Source organism: Choloepus didactylus, chromosome 17, assembly GCF_015220235.1.
Source record: "Choloepus didactylus isolate mChoDid1 chromosome 17, mChoDid1.pri, whole genome shotgun sequence".
Taxonomy (NCBI): domain Eukaryota; kingdom Metazoa; phylum Chordata; class Mammalia; order Pilosa; family Megalonychidae; genus Choloepus; species Choloepus didactylus.
Genome location: NC_051323.1, coordinates 44,930,981 through 44,950,857, shown reverse-complemented (window position 1 = coordinate 44,950,857; position 19,877 = coordinate 44,930,981). Strand labels below are relative to the sequence as shown.

At 55.9% G+C, this 19,877-nt stretch overlaps 1 protein-coding gene across 3 annotated transcripts in view; it reads left to right on the top strand.

Moving 5' to 3' along the window:
• The window catches only part of TTC7A (tetratricopeptide repeat domain 7A), a 126,408-nt gene that overhangs the window by 50,887 nt on the left and 55,644 nt on the right, over positions 1-19,877 (top strand). For 2 of the 3 annotated variants that reach the window (XM_037806985.1, XM_037806986.1), the window contains exons 6-11: positions 4,482-4,560; positions 5,319-5,476; positions 6,076-6,139; positions 13,319-13,456; positions 13,965-14,048; positions 18,329-18,433. In XM_037806985.1, the coding sequence (XP_037662913.1) occupies positions 4,482-4,560; positions 5,319-5,476; positions 6,076-6,139; positions 13,319-13,456; positions 13,965-14,048; positions 18,329-18,433 (628 nt within the window). The remainder of the gene's footprint in view (positions 1-4,481; positions 4,561-5,318; positions 5,477-6,075; positions 6,140-13,318; positions 13,457-13,964; positions 14,049-18,328; positions 18,434-19,877) is intronic. The other variant, XM_037806987.1, reaches the window with a different exon arrangement.

The window sequence follows — 19,877 nt, the reverse complement described above, 5'->3', positions numbered from 1 at the left end:
CCAGTGTATGGACAGATGAGTAGAAAAATGGGTACAAAAACTAAATGAAAAATAGGGTGGGATGGGAGGGATGGAATGTATTGGATGTTCTTTTTTACTTTTATTTTTTATTTTTTTTTGAGTAAGAAAAATGTTCAAAAGTTTATTCTGTTGATGAATGCACAGCTATATGATGGTACTGTGACTAGTTGATTGTACACCGTGGATGATGGTAGGGTATGTGAGGTATCTCAATAAAACTGTATTAGAAAAAAAAAAAAAGGAGTCAAATCTGAACTCCCTGGTCCCTGCTGTGAGCCGGCCCTTAGCCTGGGGTAAGTGATACCCTGGAAAGTGGGGTGTCTTTGAGGCTTCAGTTCTTCTGTTAGAAATTGGGGGTTAATGCACATACCCAGCGATGATTTATTTTGCCTTCTCTGCTCCAGGCACCAGGCTGGTGCCCGGGACAGTGAAGCCTTCTCCACCGAGCCCACGGACACTGCACAGGCAGATGCAGCAAAACCCTTGACAGTTCCACAAGGCTGCCTGCCCTTGGCAAGGGGACAGAGGGGCTTGGCCCCTCCTCCTTGGGAGTGCATCTGGAGGCTCCCTGAGATGAGCTCTTTTTCTTGACCCATCGCTGGACTCACTTCTCTTTATTTCTGTTCCTGGCCAATCAGGATTTACTTTAGTCAGAACAAATGGCTTCCCGGCTTCTCCCCACACAACCTGTCTCTGAGCCAGGGTTTGTTTGAGGCCCTGGCTGGATGTTGTTGAAAGTGGACAGCTTTGCTCAGAAAGGTCAGCATGAGAGTGGGGAACAAAGAGATCTTTCAAGCTGGCCTCTCCGGGCAGCCAAAAACGGCTCAGAGAAGCCCCAGCTCTCTCTGGCCTGGGCAGCTTTAGACACAGAATGGGGCTGCTTGGGTTTGTGGCCATCTGGGAGGAGGGGAGGCCTCCCCTTGTGAAGTGCCACCTGGTTTCCCATTTCCCAGAGTAAGTGGAGGCACAGGGGTATTGCAGACATCTCTCAGTGTCAGGGACAGTCCCAAGCCACTCCGTGGCTGACTGGACCCTGGAGCGTCTGTGTTGGTTTTTCCCTGTAAGCTCATTGGATAAAAATTGGGATCTACCCAAAAGATGCCTAAGGGTGATGACTTGCTAAAGGATTCCTATGAGTTCATTTAAATACCAAAATCCCTTATAGATTTGGAAGTAGTCAAAATACACAACTTTTGGGACATGGGATCCTTAAAACGCAGTGCTAATTCCTTACCTGTGTGTGTGTTGGGGACGGGGGTCCCTGCCTTTCTCACATTCCCCAGGCGATGCCAGTGCAGGGCTTGGGAGCGCCTTTGAGTGTTGAGGATGGAGAGGCTGAAGAGTGACCTTGAGGGGCCCTGGGGGAGGTGGGGCTGAGGGAGGAGAGCCTTGCCCGCAGTGGGAGGAAGGGCCTCCGTCACTTCTGGCTCCGGCCTTGTGGGAGCCGCCCGGGCCACGCCTGGCAGGGAGCCTACAGAGTGGAAAATCACCCGCCGTCCTGAGAGCTTTCAGCTCTGCTGGGCCGTGGGGGCCCGGGGCAGCCTCTGCTTAGCCTGTGGCATTGGCCCAGCTGCCAGGGCAGAGCTCTCCAGCAGACCAAGTTCCCAGAGTCGGCCATCCCTGCTCTCTTTGCTGGAGAGCTCCCGTGGTCGGATGCCTTCTTTCGTTCGCTCTCCTGGTGGTGGCTGGTACAGGGCTTCTCCCTCATCTGATCTGCTGGCCTGTGGCCCATGTCCAGCTTGGGGTTCTTTCTGAGGCCTCAGTGGGGCTTCCTACTCAGGCTTATGGAGCTCAAGGCCTGCCCCAGGCTTGGTTAACATGTCCCCTGTTCTCATGTCCACTCTGGGAGCCCACGGGGGTTGGTGGAAGATCCCTTCAGGCACTTCATCTCCCACCCACCCCCACCCCCAGCTCTTAAGTTCCGTAACTTCCATGCAAGATAATATGGTAAAATAATGTATAAGTAATATGATCTTTAAGACATAAATTAGAAGGGGAACAGAAAATAACTAAAATTTAGTGAGCATCTACCACGTGCCTGGTTGTGCTTGGGGCTTCACATGTGTTCCTCTTCCTGAGAACACCGTGAGGTGATGAGGAAGCTTCTCCTCGTGCAGATGGGGAGACGGAACTCAGAGGACACTTCACTTTCTTAAGATTACAGATTTAGAGTATGGCTGCAAGGCTGGGGTTTCTGTTTCAGATTGTTCCTTCTGAAACCCACCTTCTTTGACTAGGAGAACTAGAAGACACTGGAGATCATCTAAACCGATGTTTCTCAAACTTTCTCGTGCATCAGAATCCCCTAGAGACTTGTTAGAACCGATTGCTGGGCTCCCCCGCAGTTTCTGAGGTCTGGGCTGGGGCTTTGGAATACATTCCCAGGATGCTGGTGCTGCAGGTCCAGGGACCACACTTTGAAAACCACCCATCTAAAGCAGTGCTTCTCCAAAGTGGGATGAGCACCTTCTGTGGTTTAAGTGGTTTTAAGTGCTACACAGACTTTAAAAAAAAAAAAAAAAGCTCTATTTATTATGTATTAGCCAAAAAAATAACTAGCACACCAAAACCATGATTTCTGGTATTTTTGATTAGGGTGAGATATGCACTGAAGTAAAAAGAAAGTATAAACAGAAGTGTTAAATGAATCATAGAACTGGTAGTATGCAGATGGGCGAAATCGTGAAAGTCAAATGGCCCTCGGCCTCACTCAGCAGAAGAGGCACCGCGCCTGGGGGGTGAGCCGCTTTCGTGGCCGCAGCTGGGCAGACGCAGCACCAGGACCTGAGCCTGCCTCGGAGGGGGCTGCAGTTCCCTGTCCTGCTTGCCCCTCAGGGTTCTTCATGAGCAATGGACAGGCCAGGGGAGGTCTTTGTGAGTCTGTGTCTACCACAGGGGTCCTTGTCTCTGTTCTCAGCCCCAAACTAGGAACCGTGTTTAGAGTGTTGGTTGTCTGTCTGTTTGGGGCTTTCTTCTCTGTGACCAGTGCTTCCCAGAAGGCAGGGACTTGAGCTACAAACATAACCTTTTACAGCTCCCAGGTCCCATACGCACCCAGCAATGTGTTCGTTCCGTGCATTGAAGTTGGAGGGGAGGCTCATGCCACTTGCCTCACTGCCAGCTTTGGCTTTTCATGCTTTGTGGTCTTTCCTTTTTCAAATGTGCTGAACTGGCAGCCTCTGCTGTCCCTTGTGTGGTGTGATCCTGGGAACCCCTGAGCACACAAGGTCATTTCCTTTCCCTTCTCAGACATGTGCTGAGCATGTGCTGTGTGCCAGGGGCTGGGGCTGCATTTCAGGAATGCAGGAGACACACACCATGGCGGGGGGGGGCGGGGTGTCAGATCTGGGAACAGGAAATAGCCAGGCCCTGCAATACTTGCTTGAAAGAGGCATTAACAGGGTGCAAGAGGGTGCAGGGAAGAGGGGTGGGCGTGGGGAGGGACCTGGGGACAGCTTCATGGTGGGGAGGGGTGATGTTGGAACAGGTGTTTGAAGGGTGAATAGGGGAAAGGCTGTCCAGGCAATCGAAGCCGTGGGTCCTTCAGGAAGGGCTGGAGTGGTAGGTGATGAGTTTGGAGCAGGCGAAGGGCAGGCCCACCAGCTGGGCAGCCATGCTGAGGCTGGCGCCGGATCCTGTGAGCCCAGGGTGGGTGGGCCGCAGGGGCCTAACCCCCGAGGAGCATGATGGTTTTGCCTGTCACAGGGGCCCACTCTCGGAGGAGGGAGCGGTGTTTTTCAGATTGCAGGCCTCAAGCCATTAGTGGGTTTTGAGATCTACTTAGTGCACTGCAGCCTGCGTTTTAATAAAAGGGGATGGGAGGAGGTAAGACAGAAAATATCAGAATGAATTGTACATGGGAGATGTAAGTATTGTTTCAAGAAATTTTCTTCAGTTTTATATAAGGAAAGAGGATGTGTATACTGGGTCTTGATGTAAAATATATTTCTTACTGTGGGTTATAGTTTTAAAAGCTTGAAAATGCCTCAAGGCCTAGAGGGCTAGCTGGAGGGGCTGAGACAGGCTGGTGTAGCCATCCGGGCCCGAGGTGACGCCAGCAGTCAGCTGGCCAGCCCAGGGCAGTGGGAAAGTTGGGATTGAGGTAAGGATGGATCCCAGAGTTGCTGCGGGTGAGGAAGAATTTGAGGTTGACTCAAGTAAAAAAAAGTCTTGGGCCAAGATAAAATCTTGTTTTAAATGCTCAGTCTCAGGGTCCTTCTGGTGGTAAAATGGAAGCCCAACTTGTTGAGGGGCTTGGGAGAGAAGGGATGTCCCTATTCTCTGATTGCTAACGTCCTGGCCCTCCAGGGTCCTGGTTGCAGCTCTGACCTTTATTCCATTTATTGATTATTTTTGAATAAACCTCCAAAGGCAGGCCTCCTGCTAAGGCCTGTGGTTTGATGAGGGTCTCTGTGGGAACTAGGCTGGTAATGACTCTGCTTCTGCTGTCCTCCCACTAGGAACATCGTCAAAGGCATGCGAGAGCTCCGGGAGGTTCTCCGGACTGTGGAGACCAAAGCAACTCAGAACTTCAAAGTGGTAACCAGAGGAGGCCTGGGGCTGGTGCTGGCTGTGGCTGGTGTCCTCAGGGGTCAGATCTCAGTGGGAGACTAGAGAAGGCAACCAGGGTGCCTGCCTGCTCCTGCTCTCCCTACTGTGCTCGCGGCAGACATTGTTAATCAATCGCAGCACCCTGTCCCACTCAGCCTGGGGAGCACCCTCGGCATCCTTCTCATCACAGCACTGCAGATAGCCCCCAGCTTTAGATCAGAGGAAGACTATGTCCTTGCCAGGTGGTGTGCTAATTCTCAGGGATTTCCGATTTTAGTAAGTAACATTGACTCTGCTGTCCTGCCCCAACTCAGGCCTGCCTCTTTAGGCCTTAAAGTTAGTTCTACTCAAAGTCAGAACCACAGATGCTTCCCGCTCTAGAATTTTTGGTCAGAGATCAGGAGAAGCATCTGGCAGAGAGCGACCCCTGTGCATATAGCTTCATGCTTTTCTCCTAACTCTGCAAGGACTTACAGAGTACTCAGGACTGTGCTGGGCTCCAGGGGGTAAGGAGGAGGAAATGCACCTCTTGTCTAGGAGAGGAGAGAGGAAAGAAGATTAAAGTAGGAAGCATTAAAGGCCAACACAAGGGGTGGAGGGACCCTTGGGAGTGCAGCAGGGGCCTCCCAGAGGGGCAGCAGGTTGCACGGCAGGCAGATGTGGCTGGGTGGCGGGAGGAGGGTGTTCTAGGCCAGGTTGGGGAGAGCCAAAATGTGCCTGGGTCTGAGTCCCTCCCTCTCTGCCAGATGGCGGCTAAGCATCTGGCAGGGGTTCTGCTCCATTCCCTGAGTGAGGAGTGCTACTGGAGCCCCCTGTCCCACCCGCTGCCTGAGTTCATGACCAAGGAGGAGAATTCCTTCATCATGCAGGCCTTGCGGAAACCTCACCTCTACGAGGGAGACAAGTAAGCTCTATCTGCCCTGTTGGACACCCACAGTCTCACGTCCTCATCCAAGACTTGATCTCCGCTGGTGGCCCCTCTCTGACCCGTGCTCTCTTCCCACCTCCACCCAGCTCACCTCCTGGTAGGCCCCTGGGGCATGGGGTGGGAGTGAGGGGAGACTCCCATAAGCATCAAAAGCCAAATATTTGGGAGTTATCTGCCTTCCCAGTAGTCTTGCTTACTCTGAGATTTGCTTCTCTCTTATTTACACCAATAATTGAAGGCTGGATCTGTGACCAACCTGGTAGACCTTCTTTCTTGCTTTTCCCCACCCCTTGCCCCAGGCATCTGAGGCCCTGATAGGTGTTGGAAGGGGCATTTCTTCCCCTGGGAGCATCTACAGTGTTTGGCCCAACATCCGCCGCCCACAGCAGCCTTGCAGGTCTCTAACTTGAGGCATGCTGGAGCTGCAGATGGTATCCGGTGCCTCTGAATTATGCAGAAGGTCACCTTACTGGGGCTGCTGCTGACTTGGACAGCCAGGCCAGCGTTGGGCTGATGTGGGACCGGTGCTGCTGCTTCGTTGTGTTTGAGCCAGACCAGCCGTTTGTGTCTTGCAGCCTCTACTGCCCGAAGGATAACATAGAAGAAGCCCTCCTGCTCCTTCTCATCAGCGAGTCCATGGTAAGCTCTGGGGGTTCCTCAGGGGCCTCTGGCCCTTTGACCCTCTGACCCTCTGACCCTCTGATCCTGGGGTTTAGGCTGCGGGGCTCAGGCACAGCCGCCCAGGTCCTGGCAGAACTCTGCCTCCCAGGGGTATTTCTGAGTAGGGAGCTTCTTGGACCTGCTCACCACACGTGGAGTGGGTCTTGCTTATTGCTTTGGGTCTGGCTGCATATATCAGTCAAGATTCTCCAGAAAAATAGCACCAACCAGATATATGGATTTATTATAAAGAATGGGCTCATGGGGCTGGCACATCTGATCTCCATAGGGTGGGCTGCAAACTGAAAACTCTGATAAGGGTGATGCCAAAGTCTGTAGTCCAAATTCCCCTAGAGAAGTTGGCTGGCTGGAAATCCTGGCAAGAGCTAATGCTGAAGTTGAATCTGAGTTCTTCTTCTGACCTCTGAACGTCTCAGCTCTGGCTTCTGAGGCCTCCAACTGATTGGATGTGAAGGCTCTGCACATTGCTGAGCCATGTCCTTTGTTGACTGTAGATGCGCTCAATTGATTGTAGGTGTAAACTCCATCTCGAAATACCCTCACAGTAAAAAGCAGGCCAAGTGCTTGGCCAAACAACTGGACACCAGAACCTAACCAAGTTGCCTCATTAAATTAACCATCACATTGAATGGGGCTGCATTTGGGGCCATGGGTCATGCCCCAGATGAGTAGGGACTGAGGGAACAAGTCTTGACCCACCTCTTCTGGGATTATAAGAGGTGATATCAGCGAATATCAAACAGTGTGCGTTGAGCACTGTGCGGGGTTCTGTGATGGCTACGAGGGAGTGGCCATTGAAGGTGGAAGGAGCATGAGCTTTAGAGGCAGAAGGCCTGGGTTCAGGCTCTAGCTCTTGCCACTTGTCAGCCTAAGGCCATGGGCAACACTTCCTCTTTTGACCCTCAGCTTCCTTGCCTATAAAATGACAATGACTCATATAGGTAACTGTGCAGATGGAAGGAATTCATTCGTTCATTCAACAACTATTTACTGTCTACTTTGCACCAGGCCCAAAGTCTCTGCCCTCGTGGAGCTTACATTCTAGTGAGGGAGGTAGGCAGAATTAATTAACAACTAAAATATCGCATGTATCAGTGTGTAAGTGATCCCTCCACAGGAGAGGGAGATGAGGAGTGCTGGACAGAGAACATAAAGTGCTGGTTAGATTTGATCCCAAGGCCCATTTGCTGTGTCCTGGGCAGGGAGAGCGGACAGCATGCACTCCAGCACTGGCCGCGAGAGGGCTTTGCAGGTGCAGCGAAGGAAGAGTGGGGTGGTTGGGTGGTCCAGGACTGGTCCAAGGGGGAGCAGGAGAGCCATGTCTGGAAGCTTTGCCCTCTGATCGAAGGCCCAGCAGTTTCTGAGCTGGGATCAGCATTGAGAAACGGGTCTTTTAAATTAAGTGATACTTCTGAGTGCCAGGTTGGGAGTGGAGTTTGAGGAACAGAGAACCCGTGAAGTGGATACCTGAACAGCCAGAAATGAGTGTTCCTTTGGACTTCTGGGGCATGGGATGCAGGGCTTGCTGAGAGGACCTTGGTCAGCGGGTTGCCCCTGGCTCAGCAGGCCTCCCGAGAGTCCCTTTGAAGGGTGTGGGTATTTGGATCTGGATTGCAAACTGGCCGGAGCCTGACCCTGAGAAGCTTGGTGGGTGGGTACAGGGTTGCTTGAGGAGGGAGCAGCTAAATGGATGGCTTGACGTTACCATTCACTTTAAAAAGTTTAAGAAAAAAAATAGTGCTTCCTGAGCTTGATTCCATTTGGCATTCTGCGGATGAGCACAGTATGTTCCAGCTTTTGCTCCAACACAAGGCCCTGCTCTGGCAAAGGCTGCGGCTGGTGAAGGGTCTAGTAACCGTGCCAGCTCAGATCAGCTTCGAGTATTGTTCATCAGGGTGGGAGAGCCTCTCTCCCTAGCTGGTGGGAAGGGCTATGATTTCTGCCCAGGAGCTTGACATGGCAGGAGAGCAGGGGCTGGCCCGGGTCGTTGAATAGGGGGGCTTGCCACAGAGTGTGTTATTTCTTGGCTCTGTGGACTGGCAGCTTGAGAGCCAGTGGTAATTATGTCCACTGGTCGGGGGTGGCAGCAGGAGCTGAGTATTACAGCGTCCTCAGGGGAGGGGACAGGTGCTGAGCACAGATGCTGCCAGGCGACCCTTTTCCAGGCACGGTTGTACTGGGGCATCAGCAGCAGGCCCTGGGGCCAATGTGGAGGCTGGCTGTGATCTCACGGCTGAGCAGTGCCAGGGACATGGTTGTCTGAGAAGCAGTCCCTGATTTGGAAAACTCGGACTGTGTTTCGATTTGGTTCTTTTATGAGCAGAGCCATCTGAGGGTCTCCAGTGTTGTTGATGAGGCTATTGGACCCTTCCTCGGAGGCAGCTGGAGGCAGGAATGGAAGCCAGGATGCTAAGTCTCAGCCCCCTGTCTGTATGCTTTGGGCAGCTTGCCTGGCCTCCCTGGGCCTCTCTCAGTCTTCTTATCTCTGAAACAGGAATGATCGTCCACAACAAGGTCATGGCCAGAATTGCAAGATGCCACCTACAGAGTGCTCTGAAAGCTAGTTCCCTTTCTTCCCTTGGATTGGAGCCCTGATCACATCTAGGAATAGAGGGAAGAAACAGGACTGGGCAGAAGCAAAGGTGGTGCTGCCTGAGGCCCTGCTGCCAGGAGAGGGTCCGAACTGGACTCACACCTTGCTGAGTCAGAAGCTGAGCTGGCAGAAGAGGCCCAGGAGGCAGTTAGGGCCTGGGGAGGCTGCCCTGGACTGGCAGCCAGAGGCTCAGCCTCCATTCCTTGGAACCTTATTTTAGCTCACCTGCTGGGACTCAGTCTCCTCATCTGCAAAGGGAGGTCCATAATTTCATCCCTGTCCCCTCCGTGGCCTTGCTGGGAGGCCAGATGAGATGAGATGGTGGACGGGAAATTCAGCTCCTGAAAGGGTAGTGCATGGCATATGTGTAAGGAATAGAGGGATGGCTGTTTGAACAAGAGTCGCGGTGCCTTAGGGGTCACGTGGGCTGGCCTGCCTGGGGAAACAGAGATTCTCCCATGGACCTTTTCCTAAGGCCCCATATTGGCTTCATGGTCCTAAGATAAGTGGGTGATGCTGGCAGTGATGAGCTGTTGGATAGTGGGGGTAGGGGGTAGGGGGGTAAGTGTTGTTTGTCTGACTGCTCCTCCTCTGACCTGCTGGGAGGCCTGGAGTGAATCTTCCTGGCTCTAGGGGAGGCTGCCCCTGGAGACCACCCAGGGGGCCAAAGGACGGGAGCAGGGATGGCTGCATGAGTCTGAGTCCCGAGATTAAATGCAGGCCTGAGGTCAGCACATCCCCTGAGGTGGGAGCCTGGGGGTGGGTCCAGGGTTATGGCCATGAGCACCCAAGGCCGGGAGAGACCAGGGGAGAAAATTCCATTGCTCCCAGAAGAGTAAGGAGGACAGTAGCAAGAATACATAATATCGGCATATTGCCACCGGAATCGCATTCACGTCTGGTAACTGCATTTGATCGAGGATTTCTTCTGAAGTGGGAGTCTGAGGCCATTTAAATGGTGTAGGGGAAGGAATGTGGCTGGAGGAGAGGGAGTTAGTTCAAGGCACAGCTGGCATTGGACACCTGGGGGCACGGGGCAGGGCTTGCCGCTGTCGTTGAGGCCCTGTCCTTGAGGCCTGTTCTGACCCCTGAGCTGCACATCATTTCCCACAGTGCTGGGCCCCTTCCACCAGCCCCCATGGATCCTCCAACAGGGTTTCCCCATCCCCGCCCTGTTGCCCCTGGTGACACACGGACCCATGGTGACAGTCGCTGCCCAGCAAACAGCACCCTGCGTTTCACAGCAGCCCTGCCCCAAAGCCGTAGGACCCGCTGGGCTCCCTTCTGCTCTGGGTTGTCCTTCTTTGGGGAATCCCACTTCCCTCTCGCCCAGGTGTGAGTCCTCAGGACCCCCGGGAAGACACCCTCCCTGCCGCCCGCCTGGTCACCAGGCTGAGGAGATTGCTGCTGCGATTCTCCTTCCTGCTCCGACTCTTCTGACCTCATTCGTGCCCGGATCTGACAGTCCCCACCCCCTCGCTCCCACCAGACCCACATCCAGAGGCACCTCCCAAAGGGCAAGGGGGACAGGAGGACTTCCCACCTGATGCGGGGAGTCTCCCTCAGATGTCTCCCGCCCTGCAAACTTGGGTTGTGTGAAGCTGTGGGTATGAGTGCGGGCAGGGGGCTGGGCTCTAGAGATCAGCAGGCACGATCTCTGCCCGCAACAGCTGGCAGACGGCAGGGTGGGTGCACGGGGGCGGAGGTGTGGGCCCGGTGCAGAGAGAGGGTGGACGGAGGCCTTGACCTGGCCTCAGGGGACAGGTAGGGCCGGCACCCGAGGTAAGGGATGCCTGAGTGGAGCTGGAGGAACGAGCAGACGATCCAGGTGGCTGGAGAGAACCCCAGTGGGACCAGAGATGGGAGCCTATAAGGATGGGGGGCTGCGTGGAGAGGCGTGAGGCTCCGGGGTAGACGCCGGAGACGGGGCCCCACGGTGAAGGGCCTTGGAAGGCGGCCATGGGAGGAGTCTAGGCTTTATCCTGAGGGCATCTTGCGGGTGGGGGAATTGGGAGGTGGGGCTCTGGCGGGGGCAGGGGCTTACTCTTCAAGGACAGGCCAATCTGAGCGCAGGCTGTGGGGACGCTGGCCCCTCTCCACCTCCAGTGCACCGAGGAGGCTTCTCCCCGCCCCTGCGGGTGGCCTGGCTCCGCCCTGCTCCCTCATGCCCCCTCCCCGTCCCGCCCAAGTTCTGGGTCAGATCAGCTCAGGTATGCAACTCTTGTATGAGCCCCCTCCCTCCGTTTTTTGTAGCCCCCACCCTGGTCTCCCTGAGAGCAGGGACTGTGTCCCCCTGACCCCTTCGCATCCCACCCCCCCCCAGGACGCTTCTGCTGGAGGTGTCCTCGGGCCCCACCCTGGGTGGCAAGTGCTGGATGTTGCTGGAGGTGAGACTGTGGGTGGAGTGTGGAGAGGTACATTGCTGGGGACAGGAGTCCTGTGTTCCCACGTGGCTCAGTGCAATAGCTCCTGCGGAGCCTCTCCTCAGAATTTCTTTTCTCTTCCTGTGTGGGTGGATTTCACTGAAAAGGAGGGGGAGTTGTTTGGCACTCCACCTCCACCCCCTTAACCCTTTGGAGCACTTGACCCCCTCTCATTCACCAGGCTCAGCCTTGCTGGGGATTCCCTGCCCCTCCCCTGCACCCCCTCCAGGGCTGCCTCATGCCCCTGGGGAGTGGGCTGCACTCACTGTTAGTGGCTGGGGAGCAGCGGGGGTGGGGGCGGCCACTGGGACCCTGGCCACTGGCCTGCCTTGCTGCCTGATATCCCCCATGGGTGAGTCACTTCCTCGGGTCTTGGAGTCGTCTTTGGAAGCCTCTGTGAGAGTGTATTTCAGTCCTTGCATGCAGGACACCCCCAGAGCTTGCAGTCCAAAGGCCGCTGAGCTTCTGGCCCCTCACCCTGGGGAGCCGGGTCCCTGGTCCATAGGACAGGAAAGTAGCTGTGTCCAGAGGAGCGAGGGTGTGAGGACCACCTGGGTGGACCTGTCTGAGGAGTGGGGCCTGGGTTTTAAGAGTCAGCGGCTCCGTTTTTCTTCCAGGAAGGCCAGGTCCTTGGTTCTGAGGTCCTGTGTGGGAAAGTGGAAGATGGTGAGGCCCACTCCACGGAAGGGGGCTCAGACCCTTCTACAGAGGGAGGGGGTGCTGGGAAGAGACCCCTTTGGCAGAGGGAGAAAGGGCAGGAGAGAGAGCAGCCTGCAGAAGTGCCTGGTCAGAGCCCAGCTTAGCCTCAGCGCGGGCGCAGCCCGCCGAGTGTGGGTGGGGACAGGAGGGGAGGTGTCTGTACAGCCTGGTCCCTGTCCTGTGCCGGCTCAGAGACCCCGACGCCTCGGCTGCTCCTCTCTGCCCTGTCCCTTGTGCCAGTGAAGGTGGTGGGTGGGTGGGAACCGCATGCCGCGGACCTCAGAGCAGGAGGGTCCTGATGATTCCAGGCTCGGCGACCCGGGAGCGCCCTCTCTTCGGACTGGAGAGAATCGCCCACTCTTAAAGCACCTTTCCCTTGCGCCTCCCTGCCCCGCGCAGCCATCTGGCAGCTCCGTGAGCGACTGCAGTTCTGAGTGCTGGATGCCGAGAACAGCGTCCTTGAGTGCGGGGAGGTTCTTTGGGGAGGGACAGAGGAGAGTTCTGTGGTTGGAGGGCGCCAAGGACAGGGTTCTGGGCTGGGTGCAGGGGTGACGGCAGGAGAGTGGCATGTAGGGAGGGCTCGTCGTCAGAGGGCCTTGGCGGGGGTGGGGTGGTGTAGAGGGAGAGAGGAGGGCCCTGAGGGGCCTCAGCAGAGCCGGCCCACATCCGACAGCATCGGGTACGAGCTGAAGCTCTTGCTGTTGGTGAACAGGTACACGCACACGAGCAACTGTCCCCCAACAACTGGTCTGTGCTCCTCAAAACTGCCGGGGTCAAGAAAGACAAAGCAAGGCAGAGGGACTCTTCCAGGTGAAGGGAGACTAAAGAGGTAGAGCAGCTGATGGCAAGTCATGATCCTGGGTTGGTTTCCGGAATAAGAAAAATAAATTACTATAGTGACATTTAACGGCCTCAGTGGTGAAATGTGAATACGGGTGGTATTTGATAACACTCTTTTATTACCGTTATGTTCCCTGAATTTGGCACTTCCGTTGTGGTTATGAGAGAACGTCCTCTTGTATTTAGCATGAGGGTCATTTTGTCAGAACTGACTCTCAGTGATTCAGCTGGACAACAACAGCAACATGGGAGACAAAGCAAATGCAGTAACTGTTAACAACTGATAAGTCTAGGTGAAGGGTTTGGAGTTATTGTACTGTTCTTACAACTTTTCTGTAGGTTTGAAATTTTTCAGAGTAAAATATTGAATCCCAGGTGCTTGAGCCCTTGGCATCTGTCCCCCTTGCCCCATCCTGGGCAAAGGGTTTTCTCTTGGGCGGGGCCTGCGTGGGGGTGGGAGTGGGAAAGGGGGCTCTGGCTGTTTCCGTCTGGCTTGGGTCAGCGGTGAGTGGGGTGGGCCAGCGGGCCCACACCTGCTTGCTTTCTGCCCTCACTCTCTCCCAAACCATGCCCCGCCCACAGGCAACTCGGGACGTGGTGCTGAGCCGGGCACCAGAGCAGAAGGAGGACCGGGCAGTGAGCCTGCAGAACGCCGCGGCCATCTATGACCTCCTGAGTATCACCCTGGGCAGGAGGGGGCAGTACGTCATGCTCTCGGAGGTACGGCCATGCCACCCACCTGCTACCCCCTGCCCCAGGAGGCACTTTACTCATAGGCTCTGGAATCAGGCCACCTGTGACCTTGGGCAAATTATAGACGGGGAGCTTCGTCATCTGTAAGATGGGGCCATTAGAGAACCCACCTCACAGGGCTTTAGGGGAAACTCAGTGCATTACTGCATGTAAAAAGCTGAACACAGTGCCGTGCACACAGGTAACATGTTAGCTGTTATTCTTTTTATTGGATGTCTACATTTTGAAAAGCACCTTCAGAAATCTCACTTCGTTTGCTCCTCGCAGTTGCCCTGTGAGATGTTACGGCTATGAGCGCCAAGGGTGGAGAGGGCGAGAGATCAGGCAGGGTCACGCCACTTGCCTGCAGCAGGAACAGCGTTTCCCTGGGGTTTTCCGACAGGAACTGGGTGCGGGTCTCCCAAAGCCACCTGTGGGCAGGGACTTGGGCAGTGAATACCCCGAAGGGGTTCTGACTCCCTTCTTCCCTCCCTAGTGCCTGGAGCGCGCCATGAAATTTGCATTTGAAGAATTTCACCTCTGGTACCAAGTGGCCCTGTCCATGGTGGCCTGTGGGAAGGTAAGGCCCAGGGGTTCTGGAGTTGCACACTCACCCTCGGGGGGCTCTGCCCTCCTCTAGCCTCTCCCTGGGGCCTGAGGGGAGCCTGGGGGCAGAGATTCGGAAGTGTCATCCACCAGGAGAGTGAGGGGACAGAAGGGTGTGTGTGTGAATCTGGTGTCAACCTGCGGTCAGGTGTGCGAGTGTGAATTCCTGGGTATTTTTCTCTGAGTGTGTGTGCACACGGAGGGACAGCGTAGCATTTCTGCTGGCAAGTCAGTGGGCACAACTGCTTGCAACATGGGTTTGGGACGAGGGGAGCAGCGTCCCCTTTGGGCTGTAGGGCCCTTCCTGCCCGCCGAGGGTGGAGTTGGGCACGGAGCCCTGCCCTGAGCCCAGGACCTTCCCAGGAGGGAGGGCCTCCAGCGTAGAGTGGAGCCGCAGCTTCCACAAGGGAGTTTGGAGGGAGAATTGAGTGAATGGTGTGGCGGGGGCACTGGGGCAGGGCCAGGACCAGACGGCGCTGTGTCCATAGCAAGAGCGGACCATGCCCCCGGTGGCCAGGGTGTACATTTGCCCTCGATCCACCAAGCCCCCTGTTCCAGCACCCCCTGGTTTTTCCTCAGCTCAGAATGATGCTTACATAAGCTTCTATTTTAAACAGTGACATGGAAGGAAGCCTTTCCGGAGCTGGGGGCTGAGGGTGTTGGGGCTGAGCGCTACGAATCAGGAAATAAGGTGGCATGAGCTTGCACGTTGTTCCAGGAGCTGTAAATACCCGGAGCCCTTTCATGGGACTGAGGGAATTCCCCGCCCGCTCCCCCTCCACAGCCCATCTGTGCCTCCTTCCGTTCCGGCCCCGCAGCGGTCTCTGAGGAGAGCCCCCCACCACCCCACCCGGGCTTGGCAGCGCCTCCTCCACGGGGTGAGGAGAGGCTGGGAAGTAGAGCCAGGAGCCCACAGGGAGCCATCTGGGCCCCCGCCCCGCATTTGTCTTCCCACACTTCTGCCCCTCCTCCCGACACCGACCCCCTGCCAGAGCATCTCGAAGTCACAGCCTGAGCCACCCTCGCCCTGTGTGCAAGGCCCTGGCTCACCCAGAGGCAGGAAATGAGAGAAACCCACCTGTTGAGCTGTGGGTGGATGGAGGACAGTGAGAGGGGCCTTCCTGGCAGGGGAGAGAGCAGGGGCAGGTGCAGTGGCTGGAAGGATGGGCCATGTGGTGGGTGAAGCAGGATCTGGAAGGCAGAGCCTGCCTGGGGCTGTAGGGCGTGCAGTGGGGGAGGGGTGGGGCCAACAGGGAGCCTGGGCAGACTGCTCCGGAAGGAGTGTGGCAGCCCTGCCCCACCCCAGACACGGAGGAAGCTGCCCCTGATCTTGCCATAGTGAGCATCCAAGAGGAGGGGAGCCCAGGCCCCACAACCATGTGTGGGTCGTGGACCCCTCTGAGGAACTGAGAAAAGCTGGGTATCCCTCCTCCAAAAATGCACTGCACACAGACTTTAGCTTTAATTGGGGGGGGGGGGGAGCTCCTGGCAGCACCCCACACCCCCACCCCCAGGGTCAAGAAGCAGTGTCACATCAGCCTGAGATGTCAGGAGCTTCCACCAGGGTCAGAGAGGTCCAGCCGCAGCCTGGCACTGCTCAAGGACCCTGGGAGCTGGTTTCCTGGCTGACACCACTGCAGACACAGCCTGAGTCTCTGAACCTGTCTGGGGGTCGGGTGGGCATAATGATGGGCTTAGGCAGGGGCTGGGGTGATGGGTGAGTTCCTCCTGCATGAGGCCCCGGCGGGCTGGAGACCCGGGTTACCACCCTCCAGTGCATTTAGTGAGGGGGGAGATTGTTCTGGAAGTGCATTCACTACCCTCTGAGGAATCCTTTACGGGAAATCAGCCTGCCTGGTTGTTGCGGGCAGTGAATGGCCAGACCTGAGCTGGGCATCGAAGTTCCCTGAAGGTGAGGCAGGGCAGATAGATGTTTACCTGGCTCCTCATTGTGCAGGAATAATGGGTGAGTACCATGCCCTGATGTAGGTTGTTCTTTCCCTTGGTCTACTCCGAAAAATGCATCGGCTGCGTTGCTAGGTAACCAGCACGACAGAAAAAGAACCAGCTGCTCAACTGCTGAGTCCTCAAATGGTTCCTTAAATAGCATCAGTTTTTTGGTCTGTGTGGGGGGAGGAATGTGCAGGGTCAGGAGTAGAAGATCCAGTATTTCAAGGGTCCAGGGGTCACCAGGCCAGAGGAGGACACAGAGGAGAGGCCTGAGCTAATGGGGATGCGGAAGGCGGAGGCCTTGGAGGGAAAGCCACCTCCCCTTCCCCTTCCCCTTCCCCTTCTCCTTCTCAGCAACTCCGCTGGAGGACTTTTGAGGGGAGGGACGAGGGCAGGCTGGGTTTGTCTGCTGGGAGTGGAGGAGACAGATGCAGCAGCTCCTTGAAGCCAAGGCAGGCCCACTGACCCAGCCTCCCTGCTCCAGCTGGCACCAGGCCCCTGTGCAGTATCCTGGCCTCTTCTCCTTGATTTCATGCCCTCTTGTTTCCTGAGAGAGCACTGGAGGAGGTGGCATGTGTCTTCTCTCCTCAGCCTTTCTGTGGACTCCTTATAGGCAAGAGCCATGCCTCTTTCCTCTTCCCATGGTGTTGCCACAGCCCTTTGCCCAGTGCTGGGCTCATAGCAGGCCCTTGGGAAAGATGCCTGGGAATTAGCCTAATAAGCCTGACCCAGGCCCAAGAGCCCTGGGAAACCTGCCCATGTCTGGGGTTGAGAAAGCTCTTCCTTAGATATTGGGGAAGGGAGGGGGTTAGCCAGAGAGGCGGGGGGTCCAGAGTGGACAGCAGACCAGGTGGGTCCCAGCTCTGCATTTGCCTGCACCATGGACAGATGAGCCTTCCGGCGTCCCCTCTGCCTCAGTGGCCCTTCCAGAGATGATGGGATGATGGGGAGGTCGAGAGCTTGGCCCACGACAGGGGCCCAGAGCATGGAAAGTGACACGGTTCGTAGACATTCACCTTGCTGCGTTTCTGGGAGAAGCTCTGGACCCAGTCGGAAGGCTCCAGCCCTGGGTGTGTGTGCATGTGTGCTTGTGTGCACACTGCTGATGGACGTGTGAATACTTGTGCCCTGGGTGTGGAGCAGGGAGGCAGAGCAGCCTCCTCCCCAGCAGAGACAGTCAGCAGAGGCAGCAGGAGGTGTGGCTCAGAGCACAGATTTTAGAGCCACCCAGTGCTCGAATCCCAGCTCAGCCTCTCATGGGCTGTGTGACTTTGAACAAGCTGCGTAGCTTCTCTGCACCTCAGTTTCCTTATCTATGAAATAGGATCATAATACCTACCTCATTGGAGTGTTGAGAAGATGAAATGGCTTGACATATGTAAAGCACTTAGAACTGGGGTCAGCAAACTTTTTCTGTAAAGGGTCAGATAGTAAACCTTTTTGACTGTGGGTCTCTGTCACAGCTACTTCTCCCTGCCATTGTATTGCAAAAGCAGCCATAGACAGCACAGAAATAATAGGTATGGTTGTGTGCCAGTAAAACGTCATTTACCAGAACAGGCAGAGGGCCAGATGTGGCCCCTGAACCTCTGACCTGGAAAATGGCCACCACATAGTGGGATCTGGCTACGCGCCAGCCACTGTTCTTACTCTCAGGACCTGGTGATATCTGTGTCTTGCTCTGGCTGCTCTCCCCTCCAGCCCTTCTCTCCTCACTCAACTGTCCTTGCAGTTTGAGTTGGGAACCTTGGGAGATTCCCAAGTGCTGGTTTGGAGGTTCTCTCTGGCTCTGCCAGCTTGGCTCTTCATCTCCACCTTCTCCACCTCCTTCTCTCCGAGCCTTTCCTTCTCCCACCTGCTGGGTGGGCCATGGAGTGGCACGCGGGAGGGCAGGCGGGTCCACCCATTTAGTGGGACTGATGCTGATGTGCTGCATGAGCCCCAGTGGATGTCCTAGCCTTGCCTCTCAGTCCCCAGGCAGGTTTGGCCTCGTCTCGTCACCTATAAACTGAGGGTGTTGAGCTCAAACGTTTGAGAGAAGCCCTTTCAAACCCCTGAAAAAGTCTGTGGTTTGGATTTGAATTCCTTTTGAAGAGCATCCACCTGTTGTGTCAGCTTCTCACCACATCAGCTGGGGGTACAGGGCAAGGATCACAGCCTCCGAGGAGGGACTCCTGCCTGGCTTCTCCTGCTGGACCTCCTTCCTGGCTCTTGGGAGGACAGGGGTACAGAGTAAGGCCTGGATGTCTGGGGGACTCCCCCCACCGTGGGCTGTGACAGTGTGCCCTGCCCACTCTCCTGCAGTCAGCCTACGCCGTGTCGCTGCTGGGCGAGTGTATGAAGCTGCGGCCCTCGGACCCCACCGTGCCCCTGATGGCCGCCAAGGTCTGCATCAAGCCCCTGCACTGGGTGAGTGTGCTGCGGGGGGCAGGGTGGGCAGGGCCAGGTCCCGGTACCGTCCTGTGGGAGGAGGGCAGCAGGTGGGCATGGGAAGAAGCATGCACACGTCTTGGCGTGCCTGTGTGGAGGGGTAGGGGTGGGGAGTGTGGGGAGCCGGGAGATAGAAGGGCCTGGGAGTTGGGAAAAAGTCTCCAGAGGAAAACTCCAGGTCCCCCAACTCAGGTTGATGTCGGGTTTAGGGTTCAGCCTTGAAATATGGTCTCTGGAGAGTCAAATGTGGGGATGGTAGAGGTGCCCCACAGGCCAGTAAAGAGCAGTGGTCAAGATCTTGGTTTCACCTTGGAGTTGCAGAGGCTTCAGGTTCCCCAGCATCGAGTACACCAGGGCTCTGAGGGGTGATTCTGAGTGTTAGAGCCAGCTCCTGGCAGAATGGGAAGGTGGCCTCCTGTCAGCCCCCTCCCTCCTCTGGGTCCCAGCCCCCTGGCTCCCTGCCCTGGGCACGATGCTAAATGTGTGACCCTTCCAGCACAGCTTGCTTTCCCCAGCCCCGTGATCCTTGGGAAACCCCCTTGCTCCCCAAGTTTGTTAGGAAGACTGTTGGCTCCTTGCATCCTGGAGGTTGGTGTCCGTGTGAACAGCCTCTGGGTATGGGTGGCACGTGGGTGTTGGCAGAGACTGTATGAGCGCTTGTAGAAAGTGGGGGTGTGAGCTGGCAGATGCAGGGAGGATGGGCTCCCTGACCCCCAGGTCAGACCCCTGCTTGTCCCCAGGATTTTGGAGAGGGGCCTCAAGCCTGTCACTGTGATGAAGCCCGAAATGCCCATGTTGCTGAGGGGGGAGCGGGGGAGGGCATCTGTGCCCCTCTAGGCTGCCAGCTGGGCCCACCCCGCCAACGGCCACCCTTGCCAGGAAGCCCTAAATTTAGGTCTTCCCGCCGTGGAGGAGCTGTTTCCCTTAGCAGCATAATTACAGTAATTATGTGCATTCAGATTACATGGTAATAAAATTAGGATCAAATCAGTCCAAATTGAAATCAGATGAGTTAGGAGCAAAGTAATCAATGACAACATAAATAGAAAAGACCAAAAGGAAAGTGAAACTCGCAGACTTGTCATCAGAATCGGGGAGAAGGGTGAGCTGTTTAACCTCAGCTGAGAAAGCATATTTGGGCCGAAGGGTCTGGTTTGAGCCAGGGCTTAAGTCAGGTACAGGTTCCAGCAAGTGCCTCACTGGGGTCCAGTAGCTGTGGGCCCCGGGTGGTGTTTCCTGCCCTGGAAACCGCAGCCCCTACACCTTCCTAAGGTCCTACTCATCCCTGCGTTGTTACCCTCCGTGTGTTTCTTGAGGGCCAGAACTGTCTGTCTCTCTCCTTTGAAACCCCAAGCCCAGATTTCAGCGCCGGGTGCTTGTTGGAGGGATCCTTCTTGTGGATGGGAACAGTCCCTTAGCCACG